The sequence below is a fragment of the Rhamphochromis sp. 'chilingali' genome, assembly GCF_963969265.1.
Source record: "Rhamphochromis sp. 'chilingali' genome assembly, chromosome: 2".
NCBI classification, from domain to species: domain Eukaryota; kingdom Metazoa; phylum Chordata; class Actinopteri; order Cichliformes; family Cichlidae; genus Rhamphochromis; species Rhamphochromis sp. 'chilingali'.
In genome coordinates this window covers 327,314-342,571 of record NC_137930.1, presented here as the reverse complement: position 1 = coordinate 342,571, position 15,258 = coordinate 327,314, and the positions used below count along the sequence as shown (strand labels likewise).

Below are 15,258 nucleotides of genomic sequence, written 5' to 3'. Positions count from 1 at the left end.
GGGTGTGTACTTCTCTGCACCTCCGGAAGTCCACTATCAACTCCTTTGTCTTTGCGACGTTGAGGGTGAGATGGTTGTCTTGACACCAGTGGGTCAAGGCGCTGACCTCCTCCCTGTAGGCCGTCTCATCACCTTTGGTGATAAGACCCACCACTGTAGTGTCGTCCGCAAACTTCACAATGATGTTGGAGTTGTTAGTGGCCGTGCAGTTGTAGGTGTAGAGTGAGTACAGGAGAGGGCTCAGTACACACCCCTGTGGAGCACCAGTGTTCAGTGTGATGGGGGATGAGGTGATGCTGCCCAGCCTTATTCATTTTATTCACCCCAGTTTGAATAACACCTTGGGACTTGCGCCAGAAAATAAAAAAGTCAGTAATTCTAATAGGTTTTAGGTTCAGGGGATTTACGCAAATTTGCGCAGGGTTAGTAAATCTAGTGTTAAATTAAATAAAATTAACTACAGCTAAGAGGCAAACCAGGTTGCTGTGCGAATCGGTTGATTAAATTATTGCAGTTACAGCGCAGACCTATGATTGTTGGGAGCAGTTCTGATTGTACAGTCTGACAGCTGCAGGGAGGAAGGACCTGCAGAAACGCTCCTTCATGCATTGAGGATGCAGCAGTCTGTCACTGAAGCAGCTCTGCAGCAACATCTACATGCATGGGGTGGGAGACTCTGTCCATCAGAGATGTTATTTTGGCCACAGTCCTTCTGTCTCCCACCACCTGCACTGGGTCCAGGGTGCATCCCAGAACAGAGCCGGCCTTCCTGATGAGTTTATCTAACCTCTTCCTCTCAGCTGCCGATAAACTGCTGCTCCAACATACCACACTGAAAAAAATGACAGATGCCACCACAGTAAGAGCTGCCAGTTTGTCTACCATGGTGGTGACCATGGTGGCCATTTAGAAGTCGGCCATCTTGGATACAACTTTTGTTTTTTCAATAGGAAGAGAGTTAAGTTGGCTACAATAGGTGACACGGGGGAAAGGACGCTCTTTCGAGGATTCCAATGTTCACATGTTGGACAGAGAGGACAGATGTTTAAAAGAGGAGTGAAAGAAGCCATTTAAGTCCACCTGGAGTTTACAACTCTCTGCCATCTATAATCCAGTTCTGAGATCCCTCCCCAGACGCCTTAACACCCACTCACATCCTGGGCCATCTGGCCTCAGGAAATCACATGACAGGGTGGGGCCGGGTTTCACCATGAGCTCACCCGAAACCCTGGCTGATTGTGACCCACACCCGTTTTCACACCTTGGCTCATGTGATTAGGTAGAGGATCATCAGGGGGTCCTTTGTACCTCTTTGGGGGGAAACTCCCACTGGGTTTCAATCTGGGACTCTCCACCATTTGACCTTAGAACTGAAGAAGCTTCTCGGATGAGAGCTGAAACGTCTTCAAACAACTAACGGTTCTCTTTCCAAGCTCCTTAGATTCCCATTACTTTGGCATTTTTCACAAATTCAGCAAAAGAGCTCAAAGATACAACTTGAAACTGGTTGTTTCCTGAGTTGTGCATCATGTGTGGACACAACATTAGTTCATCCCTTGAGTTAGGAGCCTCTTTTATGCCTGAATGGGTCAGAGTTGGGTAATCTTCTGAAAGTGGTCGGGTACAAGGACTGGGCTAAAAATGAAAATCAGCCAGCAGTTGACAAAGACTGAAGAACTATATCTGAACTGACCTGAGGTTGTGGAACAGTTTTGTTGCGTTTTTCAGAGAATCGTTTCTTTATGGTGCTCAAATATTTCTGCTGCTGGTCCGTCACAAAAACATGTTTCCCTCCGAAGTAGAGATGAGAGACAAGAGCAAAGTTAACTGACAGAAACAGGAAGAACGAATTCAGCCAACACTGTGGAGCTTCTACAGACTGATGCCCAACTGTGTGTGTGCGTGACCTATCTTGTGTCTCTGCTGGTGGATCGTATCAATGATGACTCTAATGAAGAGGTTCAGCGTAAAGAAGCAGCCGATGATAATGAAACAGATGAAGTACAGGTACATGTACACATTGATCTCGTAGTGCGGCTGGTCTTCCACCTACACACACACACACACACACACACACACACACACACACACACACACACACACACACACACACACACACACACACACACAGTGGTTTTAACACACACACACAGTAGTAATATACCAGTAATAACAGCAACAGTAACAGTACTGATCCAGCGTGTATACTGACTTGTCTGGAGTCCACAGCTGCATACATGATGTCCATCCAGCCTGAAGACGTCCCCTGACCCACAATCAACACAGAGTTTCATTAGAAAAACAATGAATTCAAGCTGTATTACTAAATGATACTGACTTTAGTTAGCTTGGTTATGTTTTTTCCACACAGTTGATGGTTTTATGCATTCTAACTAACAAGTTAGAGTGTTCACACTGACCATGATCAGCAGCGACAGGAAACCCATCCCCACATTGTCAAAATTAAACGTCCACGTCTTCCAGTTGACCTCAGAGAAATTCTGATCCATCAGTGAAAAGCATTCAGTCATGTTGTTCACCACGTAAAAGGAGAAAAGCTCCTCTGAAGTCTCATTGTAACAGTAAGAAAACTTTCCTGCAAACAGATTCACTCCTATCACGCTGAAGACAAGCCAGATGACCAGAATCACCAGCAGCATGCTGAACATGGAGGGCAGCGTCACGGCAAGCACCTTCAGCACCACCTGCACACAGACAGAGACAAAAAGGTCTCTGCTGTGAATCAGCTCACATCCAGTTAATAAGCTGCCTCCACGTTGGCTCTCCATCCAACAGGACTTTAGTTCTGCCAGGAAAGTTCACTATTAGCTACTGAAAGACCTGAAAACCTGTAAACAAAAACTAAGCAAATGATATACAACGTAAACAATCATTCAACTTGGGGTGTAAATTGTGTGACATGCAACTGGCTTTATACTAGGGTTACAAGGCATTGATAAGTCCTGGTAAGACCAGTCGCCTCTCACACCTCCGTCATTAGGACAGCTACACCCTGGGGAACCCAGTCTTGTGCCTGGCTGACCAAATGGAGCACAGCCGCCAGTCTGTGGAGTAACCTCCTCAAGTATGGGAAAACTTTCCTCTGAACATCAAAGGACAGTGTGTTCTTTTTGTGTGGTCATACAGATTTGGGAGGCTGAATAACGGGTTGGCGATTAAAACTCACAAATGCAGACCTGCACGCATTACTGAGACAAAAGTGATAAAGTCCTTCTGCTTACACCAGCGATTAAAATACCTGGGCCACGTCTGTAGGATGGACAACCGAGAAATAAGAAAACAAAGATTGTTTGATGAACGCTCCCTGAGTTGGGTGAAATCGAAGAAACTGTTAGGGACAGATACCCTGCAAATAAGGAGAATGATGATGGATAGGACAAACTTTCAGTGTCTATGGGAAATAACAGACACACCCTAAGGACTCAAATCTCCTAAAAAGGGAGCACAATGATGAGTAGAGCAAAAGAGAAAGTCACACGAACTCTACAAATCATTTAACAAGCAAAGAATTTTATAAATATTTGATCTTCTTTCTCTAGCAGAAGAGTACACCTACATCCTGCTCGGCAATGTCTGTATCTGTATGAGTGCCTGCCTCACCCTCATGCCCTTGAAGCGAGACGGGACCCTCAGAGTCCTCAGAGCTCTCAGAGGCCGGCTGGTGTATCCAAGCATGTTGCCCATCAGGGAGAACAGAGACACCTAGAAGACAGCACAGCGGTGACAATGTGATCCACCTGTCTCTAATAATCGGCTACAAGCCACAGGCCTTCGAGATGGCAGTTGTTAAACATTACTTAAATACAACCCCTTGTCCCAGCTGTCTTAGCTACTTATAGGCCAATCCCCAGCCTCCATGTTATCGATTCTTGAAACAGTAGTTGTCAACAGCTAACAGATCATCTGCAGAGGAATGGCTTATTGGAAGAGTTTCAGTCAGGTTTCAACTGTAGGAAATCAGGTCTTTGCTCTGTCTTTTGTATAATGAATCTGTAGTGATCTTTGAATGGTTTCTGATGCAGGGGACTGTTCTGCTATCATTCTGTCCAGTGTTAGTGCAGCCTTTCATACCATTTACCATAACATTCTGCCTGACAGGCTTGAGGTTTAGGCTGGTGTATGTGGCTCTGCCTTAGACTGGTTTTCTTCTTACTTATCTGACAGGACTGTCTCTGTTAGAACAAACCATTGTATCTGTTGAAGTCATTCTGATCAAAGTTGTCATTGTTGTGTTTAAAACTGTAAACCTTTTCTTGAACTGCGTGCAGATATTTTTCCTCCCCTACATCTAGCATGGTGGGGGATGCTATTAGCTATAGCGTTTAACTGCAGGCACACTTGCATGTAAGATTCTGGTTTCCTTATTTAGTAATGAATGTTTACTTCCTGCCATTTATGGGCTCACCTGTGCTTGTATATGGTGGACTGTTCAAGGAGTTGAGCCATGTACGGGGTGTAATATTGGATTCTTCTCTGGCTTCGACTTGCATATAAAATCTTCATCATATCGCTGTTCATTTCATTTAAGTAACATTTCTAAGTTATTTTTAGACTATTGTAATAACCTGTTTTCCAGCTTGGACAAATCATTGCTTTCTTTCTTCATTCACAGACTCTGGATTTTTTGGTTGTTCCCTGTAAATGACTAAAGACGAGGGGGCACAGAGGCTTTCAGTCTGTGGCACCAAGGCTGTAGAACAGTCTACCACCACAACTACACTTAGTGGACTCTGTGGACTAAAATCTTTGTTTAAACAGGCTTCAGAAGTTTTATTGGAATGATTATAGGTTTATTTATTTATTTTAAAACTACCTGTTTATTTTATTTTATCTTATCAAGTATTTTTATTGAATATTTTAGCACTTAATGTTCAGATTTATTTGACCCTTTTGTGTACAGCGACTCTGTGAAAAGTGCTTAATAAATAAATAAACTTAATAAATAAACTTTGCTTACTTCTCATAGAGTTCACAGCACAGAAACAGCTTTAGTGAAGGTTACAAATGATCTTCTTATGGCCTCTGACAGTGGACTCATCTCTGTGCTTGTCCTGCTAGACCTCAGTGCAGCGTTCGATACTGTCGACCATAATATCCTATTAGAGCGATTAGAACATGCTGTAGGTATTACAGGTACTGTGCTGCAGTGGTTTGTATCATATCTAATAGACTCCAGTTTGTGCATGTAAATGGAGAGTCCTCTTCACACACTGAGGTTAATTATGGAGTTCCACAGGGTTCAGTGCTAGGACCAATTCTGTTTACATTATACATGCTTCCCTTAGGCAGCATCATTAGAAGACATAGCATACATTTTCACTGCTATGCAGATGACACCCAGCTCTATCTGTCCATGAAGCCAGATAACACACACCAATGAGTTAAACTGCAGGAATGTCTTAAAGACATAAAGACCTGGATGGCCGCTAACTTTCTGCTTCTTAATTCAGATCAAACTGAGGTTATTGTACTCGGCCCTGAAAAGCTTAGAAATATGGTATCTAAGCAGATTCTTACTCTGGATGGCATTACCTTGGCCTCCAGTAACACTGTGAGGAACCTTGGAGTCATTTTTGACCAGGACATGTCCTTCAACGCACATATTAAACAAATATGTAAGACTGCGTTCTTCCATTTGTGCAACATCTCTAAAGTTAGAAATATCCTGTCTCAGAGTGACGCTGAAAAACTAGTTCATGCATTTATTACTTCCAGGCTGGACGACTGTAATTCATTATTATCAGGAAGTCCAAAAAACTCCCTGAAAAGCCTTCAGCTGATCCAAAATGCTGCAGCAAGAGTCCTGACAGGGACTAGAAAGAGAGAGCAGATTTCTCCTGTTTTGGCTTCCTGTTAAATCCAGAATTCAAAATCCTGCTCCTCACATACTCTTAAACCAATAAGGTCTTAAATCATCAGGCCCCGCCTCAGATGGCCCCGCCCCTCCCTGAGCCTGGTTCTGCTTGAGGTTTCTTCCTGTTAAAAGAGAGTCTTTCCTTCCCACTGTTGCCAAAGCCCTTGCTCATAGGGGGTCATATTATTGTTGGGTTTTTTCGGTTTCCTTAACATTACTGTAGGGTCTTGACCTTATAGTGTAAAGCACCTTGAGACAACTGTTGTTGTGATTTGGTGCTATATAAATAACATTGAATTGAACTCGATTAAATTGAACTGACCTCATTGTACAGGAGAGCAGTGAAGCAGCAGGTTCATCTTACCCAGCCTGACTGTGTGCTGTTAGTTTATCTGTTCAAACTGAAACAACCCCATTTCTTTACTACAACGTCAAATACTGACATCCTGTCAAAGCCGCCCACATCTCAGACATGAACAGCCCGTCCTTTAGCTTCGGTGCCATCACCAATGCTGAGGTGGGTCTATGATCCCCAGCTCCACACATGGTTAAATGCCCCACATCATTTTTCGTTCATTCCAAGATTTAGCCAGAATACTCTTACTGATACAACCCTCCCCATTTACCCAGGCTTGGGACCAGCACCAGGACAACACTGGCTTGTGGTCCCTCCGTGACTGGCTTTGTAAAATACTGCCAATAATCGGTGCTGCCGATTGTGCTCTTACATCTAGGATGAGGAAGTCGAGCCAGCACCAGAAGCTTGTGAAGTATTTCTTGAATCCAAAAGCGATCCACTTCAGTAGCATCTCCACCAGAAACACGAAGGTGAACACCAGGTCTGCCATCTTCAAAACTCTCTGCAAGACTGGACGATGCCCCAGGTAGATGTCCTCAAAAACCTGTTCACAAACACACGCCTGTTTACTCACAACAAGCAGCATATGAGACGATCTGAGGACAACCACTGTCATTCTAGCAGTGTGACCTTCTGGTTTAACAGACGACCTGCTGTCCTGTTTGTTCTTCATGAGCTCTTCTTTTCTGTCTGTGTTTTTTCCCACCACCCTCCGACACATCCAGGAGATGGCTGCTCCTCCCTGATTCTGGTTCAGATGGAGGTCTCTTTCTGTTAAAAAAGGGATTCTTCCTTCCCACTGTCACCAAGGGCTGCTCTTGTCATCTGATTGTTGTGATCCTCTCTCTAATATTGTAGACTGTGATCATCTGCAACTCTGGCGCCTTAGTGAGGGGATGTTTTGTGTCTTTCAGAGCAGCACCTCTGCAATAATAAGACATAACTTTTCTACCCATGAACAGGAAACCACCCCAACAGCTCCAAAACCCAAAAAGGTTGATTCAGTTCATCTGAACGTTTTCAGTGGGAGAAACGTTTCATCATCATCAGGTGACTTCTTCAGTCTCAGCTGACTGCAGGTTTCCAACCTTATAAACAGTAGATTGCACAAGCAGATGACACAACACAGAAAAGCCACCTCGTCAGGCCAGGACTCTGCAGTCTATTCACACCTACAGGCCAGTGGACACTCTTTCAATGATGAGGATGTAACATCCTGGACAGGGAGGAACGCTGGTTTGAAGGCGGAGTCAAGGAGGCCATTTACGTGAAAAGGGAAGGACCATCTCTGAATGGAGGAGGGGCCAAAGGGTACATCTGTCACCATCTTACAATGCTGTGATTGCAGCCATTCCCCAACTCTCTGTGAATGGGACTCATGGTTATTGATCAATCGTCTTTGATCAAATGGTCAAAAGAATTTGCATATTAACGATGAAGGAACTGACCTCCCAGCCCATTGTTCCTTCAGTGGTGCTAGTTTCAGTCAGTGTGCAAATGTCCTGTTTATATGGTTGGAGACCTGCAGTCAGCTGAGACTGAAGAAGTCCCCTGATGATGAAAGTTTCTCCTGAAAACGTTACGACCAGGTGTACAGATTCAACCTTTGGGATTTACTTACCTGGATGATTGAGCATGCATCAAGACACTGATCCAAAAGTGATTTCAAAGACCAAATCAACTGTCTGTGGGTTCATGCAGGTCGCTATCAGTGCCATATGTTTAGCTTAGTGGTTTCAGTGTGGAGTTAAGCCAGGAAGATAAAACATGTCCAAGTGAGTCCAGGGTTTGAATGTGACATGAATTCATGATGTATATTGTCAAATATGTATTGACAATGTCTGTTTACCAGAGCTGCACAGCTCAGCAGGATGATGAAGACGATGAAGCCCTCAAAGAATTTGTGTTGCACGATGCAGAGGCAGGCTCTCCTGAAGTTAGACCAGACCCTGCTGGTACCCTGGGATGTGTCTATTTCCAGGAACGGACAGCAGATGTAACAGCCTGAAACACATCAGAGGCGTTGCTGACTGATTGGCTTCTGTTCTCTTGATGTAACGGAAACAGCTGCAGTGCAGGAACTTTGATATCATCTCTGTATGTCACAGTTTGTTGAACTTTTAAATTGGGTCTACATCATCCATCAAACTGAGGCACTGAAAACTAAATCATGCACAGAAGAACCAAAAGCTGCAGTTCCTCTTGCAGAGGCTCCAGCAGTGAGCCGGTCCCCATAGATTTAACATGTCCCTATGTTAAAACTTTACAGCACAAATAAACATGTTTACAGCCTGAGACCAAATCCATATTCATAATTTCCCTCTTTCATGACAACTGTAAGAGAGTGAGAGAAGGTTTGTATTGAGCCTTAAAGTTGGCATTATTAGGGGCGTGGCCTCTTTGACTAACAGGTGGATGGTGACACAGGCGGGTGTAGCTGCTAGCTGTCTGCCAATTGCAGTCCCTGAACTGTACCTCTGGACCATGTTTGTGCTGTTGGAGTCTTTTGGATCATTTTTATTACAATCATCTGACCAATAATATGGCTGCTGTGAGGTTGACTGGACCAACAGACATTCAAGAAGTCTGAGGTCCAGTTTCAGGGACTGAAACTTGAGGATTTTATTTGGATGTTACTGAACACTAATTAGCAGGTATCCGAGTCTGTGTGATCCAAATATGGTGAAAAAATGAACACGTTTACCAAAGCTCAGCATTTACGTAATTACTCTCACTGCCAGAAGAGGGAGACAAAGGTTTGTCACTGCAGGTTTAAACTATTTTACATATAATAATTTGATATAACAGTGTGTGTGTGTGTGTGCTCATACTGTTGCAGCAGCAGTCCTCAGGTTCTGGATGAGTTTCATCTTTACGTTTCTGCATGACGTCACACTGCAGACACAGAAGTTCACAAACATAAATAAACTTTAATGTCCTAGTTACTTTAAAATACTGTCACCGGACTAAGTGTTCACACTCTGAAAGCTCACGCGGTTTATGTCTCGGGTCTTTACTGTGTCTGTGAATTCAGGATGGCTGATTTCAGTCCTGTAAAAGTCTGATGATCACCTTCTTTAAACTGTTGCAGTGATTTTAACATCAGCAGCTGCTGATGAATTTCAAACAAAAACCTGAACTTTACACGGTCCAGTTGTCTGCTTTAAACCTGTGTGCTGTGGATGTGTGTGTGAAAGCATCTCATCGCTGTGTTTCACTCAATTCATCATAAAGACAACTGCAGTTATGCTGAAGCTCTGATGATGCTGCGGTCACATCGAGGGTGGAGAGATGTTCTCTTCATGCACAGGGATCACAGTGAGGAAAATAGCACTGTGTAATAATAAATGCACAAACATGTTTATCTGCTGTTCATACTCGAGGCCGAAGCTGCGTCACACATCAGTATTTACTTTTAACATGAAATTCTGCTCTAGGATCAAAAACAGTAGAATCTGCTTTACATGCTGCGTCTCCTTTTCTTGTGCATTTTCAGGCGTCCTAAACTCGATCTCAGCCACAGCGACGGGGGCCTCCCAGGCGGCCATGTTTGTGTGGTTATCATCGAGGGTCAGCTGATCTGAGCTCACAGAGCTTAAGGCCAGATACTCCTCCTTGTTGTCTTTTTCAGTGTCACCTGCAAATGAGGAAAACATGAAAATATTTTCAAATTAAAAGCTCTAAATCTAAAACTTAAAAAAGACACAGAAATCCAAATACGATCCACAGAAAAAAAAAAAATAAACCACTAACAACAGAGTATGTATGAGGATGACCTGAAACATAAAGGCAACACTGCCTCAAACCTGCAGTCTCTCTAATGTCCAGCAGGTGGCGACTCCTCTGGTTGTAAAAGAAACCTGAACATTTGGAAGTATATGGGAAAATGTATTGGCTGTCATGGTTCTGGGTCAGTTTGACCCAGTATTTTGAGTTGTTATGTTTTGGTGTGTTTTTGCATTTTGGATTATTTTCTTATTATGATGATAATGATGATTATGACTCTGTGTTTCAGTTATTCTTGTTTAGGGACTAGTTCGTAGGTTTTTGTGTTCTCATGTTTATTGCAGGTTTAGTTCAGTGTCTAGTCTATCTCTCTGTGTCGTGTCTGCGTTTTTGTTTAGTGGTGTCTTGTTTCCTGTTTTACTCTGAAGGTTCATGTTCCTGTCTTATGTCAGTGTTTCTAGCTTTGTTCCCCCTGTCTCATTAGGTCTTGTCCCTCCCAGCTGTGTTCCACTTCTGTCTCTAATTCCTTGATGACTTCCTCAGTGTATTTAAGCCCAGTGTGTCTTTGTGTCAGTGTCAGATCGTCTGTTATCCTCCTGACACTGTGTTTCATAGCCTGCTGAGTTGCTCTGTGTTTATAGTTTTTTCCATAGTTCCTTCACAGAGTGTCTTAGCCTTTTTAGTTTACACAGTGTTCTCTGTCTTCTTAGTTGTCCCAGTTTCAGTGTTCCCTAGTGTTTTTGTCATGCCTCCAGCCACAATAAAGGCTTGCCTTATTTTGTAAACCTAGTTCTGTCTCCACTGTGTCTGCTCTTGGGTCTACCTCATTCTTCACACCGGCGCACCCCGCCGTGACAGTGCGATCTGACCATGTCGGACCCAGCGGACAGTCCGGACGAGATTGGGGAGGAGCTACAACGGATCAGCCGGCTCATGACGCGCATCTGTGGGTGCAAGGACCCCAGAGTAGTGTCCACTGGGTTGGCGGCCATTGATGCTATCCTTCAGAAGGCGCCACAGCTCCGGCAGTTTCCCCAGCTTTTTGAGGCGTTTGACTCTCAGGCACCCCTGAAGGAGGAGCTTCGCGCTGGCTCAGAGGGTGTTAAACGCCGCCTCCGCACCTACGACTCCGACCCGTAAATGGTTGTCAGAGTAAGGACTCTGAGGCTCACCGCTGCACCGCGATCGACTCACAGTTTGTCTCCGCCACTGTCAAGCTGCACAGCCCAGCGCACCGAGATGGTGGAGGCCACAGATTTCGACGACGATGAGCGACAGCAGGTATCGCTAGCTTTACGGGAGGACGAGCTTCGTTGGAAGCCCTGGCTCATTTCGGAGGAGGAACTCACACCTGTTGCACCGCCTCGGACCAGCCGCTCGCCCTCTCCACCCCGCTTGGACTTTACTTCTCCTGCCTCTTTTCTGGCAAGGATGTGGGCGGACGACGAGGACATCGCCGCCACATCACCCTCTGCTTCGGTGGCTTCAGCATCCATCGTACCCACTTCCAGAAAGAACCGGCGCCGCCGTCGCACCGCTCTACCCCCGGGGGTGAGTGAATGTGTGTCTGTGTCTCATAATCCTTCTATAGAGAAGAGCGAGATGTGCATAGATTCGCCGGGGCCGGAAGCTATGACTGAATTGTGTTCTGAGACTGAAAGTACAGTGTTTAGTTGTTTAGAAAGACCTACTACGGAAATCATGGAGTCCGACCTCTGTGAGCGGCAGCAAGCAGCTTGCACCCACGTAGAGGAGGAGCTCCGGGGAAAGCCGTGGCTCACCCCAGATTGTCAGCACATCTTTTGGGGAACACGCCTGGCTCTCGGGGGCCCTCGGAGCTGCCAGGGTCTGCCACCCCTCACTTCCCCAACAGCCAATGCTTCAGCCTCAGTGGTTTCTTCAAAGAAGAGGCGACATCCACGTCGCCACAGCACCACGCAGCAGCTGGAGGTTGGTGGAACTCTCGTTTCCTCTTGGACTCCGTTAATAATAGAGATTAGTGACAATTTTTGCCTCAAAGTCTTCCTAAGTTGCAGGAATGTGACTGTCATGAAGGATTCGCAGACGCTCCAGAGATAAAGACAATTTCTACATGTGCTGGAGGAGCGATAGCGACCCAGTGCTCCTCAACACCACCCATTCTCTTAATAAACGATGAAAGTGTTGATCAAGAACTCATGTTTGGTGTGAAGGGTGGTGATATAACCTCTGGTCATGAGCGGTGTGACTTAAATAATGACACCCTGTCTGTACCCGGTGATCAACTTGACTGTTCCTTAGCTCATTCATCTTGTGACTCTACTACTTGTTGTCATGGTCTACGGTGGGTGGCTGGGGTTTCCATTAGGCTCCTGAACTGACCTGGGATCCGCCCCTGGGCAGGGCCAACTCCAGCTCCTGCACACCTGGAGCCTATTGCAGGCAATCAAGCCAGAGGGATTTAAACCACACATCGATGTTCACTCACTGCCAGTTCGTCTTCAACCCATGTTGGTAACAGGTCTTGTGCTTCAAATTCTCGCTGTGATTTATCTTACTAACAAAGACTCTTTTGTACTACAGTGCTGTACCCACCCTGGCTCACACTCCACCTCCGGACTCGGGATACCTAGTGATCGTTCTGGAAATCCCTCTGTGCCTCACCTGCCTGCCCTCCTGCCATCACACTCCATCTGGAGCCCCGGATCTCAGGTCAGCCTTTCCACGCCACTCAGCCTCCCCTGGATCTTCATCACCCCCCTCTCAAACACTCCAGGTCCCTAAACTGCAAGTAAGAATTGCTGCTCTTATACTGGCCACTTCTGAGCTGCCTTCACTACCTGCCTAACTCCTATATCCTCTTCCCTCAGTGTGACTGTTCCCCACTCAGCTCCGTTCCGCTTCTCAGGCCTCGTTCCCTCGCCCTAGCCACGTTCCCCTGGGCACGCCACACCAAGGCTCCACGTCTCGTCATTTTCTGTCTTTGCCACGTTTCTTTTTTCCCCTTTGCACTTAACCGTAATAAACTGTTAAATCATCTACTGTCTCCGCTCTGGGTTTCTGCACCTGAGTCCTACTCAGTACCGGCCATCCGTCGCCGTGACACTTGTTATGAATTGTGTGAGACCAAATTATTGTGTAAACCAGAGGAAAACAATTCAAAGCGACCTCTGAGTGATGCTCTCACTCCTGTACTCAACAAGCACAATTCACCTGAGTTTTGTGTTCCAGGTCCAGAGAACAGTAATGGCAATGTGGTCTATGTTCTGAACTCTAAAAGGGAATTGTGCCCCCCAGAAGAAGATGGGGGACACATGTCTGAACCATGTAGCTCCAGCTCCCCTCAGGGCACAGTGAATGCTGAGGCTGAGATCTGGGCCTCCGATACTGTCTCTAATGATCATGTTTTACCTTCCGTTTGTGTAAATTTGGAATCATGTTCTTTTGTTTCTTCTAAATCATTTCAAGATGGGGTGTTGGTTGAGAGCACTACTGATGTAGTAAGCTCACAGTCTGCACCACCACTGGCAGCCACAGCTCTATTAGACACTGTGTTAGCGGCACCTCCATTCATAGATGACTCAGAGGCTCTGTCTAAGTCAGCTTCTGGTGGGGGGGCTAGCTGGGGAATGCAGTACTGAGACTGCCAAATACCAGGCCGAGCCGCATGATTCCTGTCAGTCAGAGCATAATGAGGCTTCAATCCCCTCTGACAGCGTCACTTTTGATTTGTTTGTGACTAATGTGGTCACTGCTAAAGCTAATGGCTCTGTCAAACCAATCACAGAAGAGTTTATTCAGACTCTTGGCGTTAACCTAGTGCCAGCCGTCCCATCAGAAATAAGTGTAACTGCTGTATGTGTAAGCACAGACTCTGATCAGGTTACAGGTTCACCACATGACTGCAAAATGAACGTGAATGAGTCTTCTTTGACCAGTTGTGCCGACTTAATGGAGGTCCAGGAACCTAGCCATGAACTGATTAATCATGTTTCTATGAACGGTTCAGTTATAAATGCAGCTCATGTGGTCAAACTAGCCCCTTTGGTGACTGAAAGTGGTGGGAAATGAATCGTGTAATGTTACATTAAATTTCCCAGAGAGTCAGCGGCATCTTTCTTTTGCCAGAGTAACGGCTCAGCCCCCTGTTCAGCTCTCTGTTTTGCCAGGGGTCTCCATAACTGCTCATCCTGCATCTGTAGCTGGATGCCTGGGTGTGCCACCTCGGCACCTCGCAGCACCCACGCTGCTTCATGCCTTGTCAGCTGGAGGGCCCGAGGAGCCCGTCCAGCCTCAGGCCACGTCAGCTGGACAGCCCGAGGAGCCCGTCCAGCCTCATGCCTCGTCAGCTGGAGGGCCCGAGGAACCCATCCAGCCTGATGACACGTCGGCTGGAGGGCCCGAGGAGCCCGTCCAGCCACCACCTGCTCTACCACCTGCGGCTTCGTCGCCTGCAGCACCTATGCCGTCGCCTGGTCCATCTTCTGCTCCCGCTCCGCCTATGCCGTTGCCTGGTCCAGCTCCGGCTTCTGCTTCTGCTCCGCCTGGTCCAGCTTCGGCTTCTGCTCCTGCTCCGCCTGGTCCAGCTCCGGCTTCCTCTTCTGCCTCGCCTGGTCCTGCGGCTGCCACGCCACCTCGGGATCGCCGGCCACTTTCCAGGCCAGCCGCCGGACGTCATTGGTGTCGTGGACGGCCTCCTGATCTCTGTTACCGCAGTCTCTTCCTCACGGCCGGCCTCCGGAACTGTTTTACTTTGGACTCCTGTGCTGCCGCCCGCACGGTCGGCCCCCAGAACTGCTTGCCCGTCGCCACCGTTGCCGCCCGCACGGTCAGCCCCCAGAACTTTTTAGGGCTCGTGTTGGATTTAGTTTGATTTTGTCAGTTTTTCTGGACTCTTGCTCCTTGTTTTTTGTTGGTTTCCATTGGTTGGTGTCGTAAACCACCGCCTCTGTTCAAAGATGGTCGCTCACAGTGGACATAGATGCTTCTTTCACTCCTCTTTTAAACCATCTGTCCTCTCTTTCCAGAATGTGAACATTGGCATCCTCGAAAGAGTGTCCTTTATCCTTTAGATGCAGATGGACTGCTGAGTCTTGTCCTGTGGAGGTGGCTCTTCTGTGTTGTGCCATGCGCTTGTGAAGTTGCTGTTTGGTCTCTCCAATGTAGAGGTCTGGGCATTCCTTGCTGCACTGTACAGCATACACCACATTGTTAAGTCTGTGTTTTGGCGTTTTATCTTTCGGGTGAACCAGTTTTTATCATTTTTGTCATTTGACCTTAGAACTGAAGAAGCTTCTTGGATGAGAGGTGAAAAGTCTTC

General features: G+C 46.4%; 1 protein-coding gene across 5 annotated transcripts in view; it reads right to left on the bottom strand.

Moving 5' to 3' along the window:
* LOC308392597 (sodium channel protein type 4 subunit alpha B-like) overlaps window positions 1–15,258 on the bottom strand; it is a 52,276-nt gene that overhangs the window by 15,142 nt on the left and 21,876 nt on the right. For all 5 annotated transcript variants that reach the window (XM_080875672.1, XM_080875671.1, XM_080875674.1 and 2 more), the window contains 9 exons: window positions 9,698–9,870; window positions 9,065–9,128; window positions 8,083–8,237; window positions 6,604–6,777; window positions 3,622–3,723; window positions 2,421–2,705; window positions 2,213–2,266; window positions 1,912–2,049; window positions 1,694–1,798 (listed from right to left, as the gene is read on the bottom strand). In XM_080875672.1, coding sequence (XP_080731798.1) covers window positions 1,694–1,798; window positions 1,912–2,049; window positions 2,213–2,266; window positions 2,421–2,705; window positions 3,622–3,723; window positions 6,604–6,777; window positions 8,083–8,237; window positions 9,065–9,128; window positions 9,698–9,870 — 1,250 coding nt within the window. The remainder of the gene's footprint in view (window positions 1–1,693; window positions 1,799–1,911; window positions 2,050–2,212; window positions 2,267–2,420; window positions 2,706–3,621; window positions 3,724–6,603; window positions 6,778–8,082; window positions 8,238–9,064; window positions 9,129–9,697; window positions 9,871–15,258) is intronic.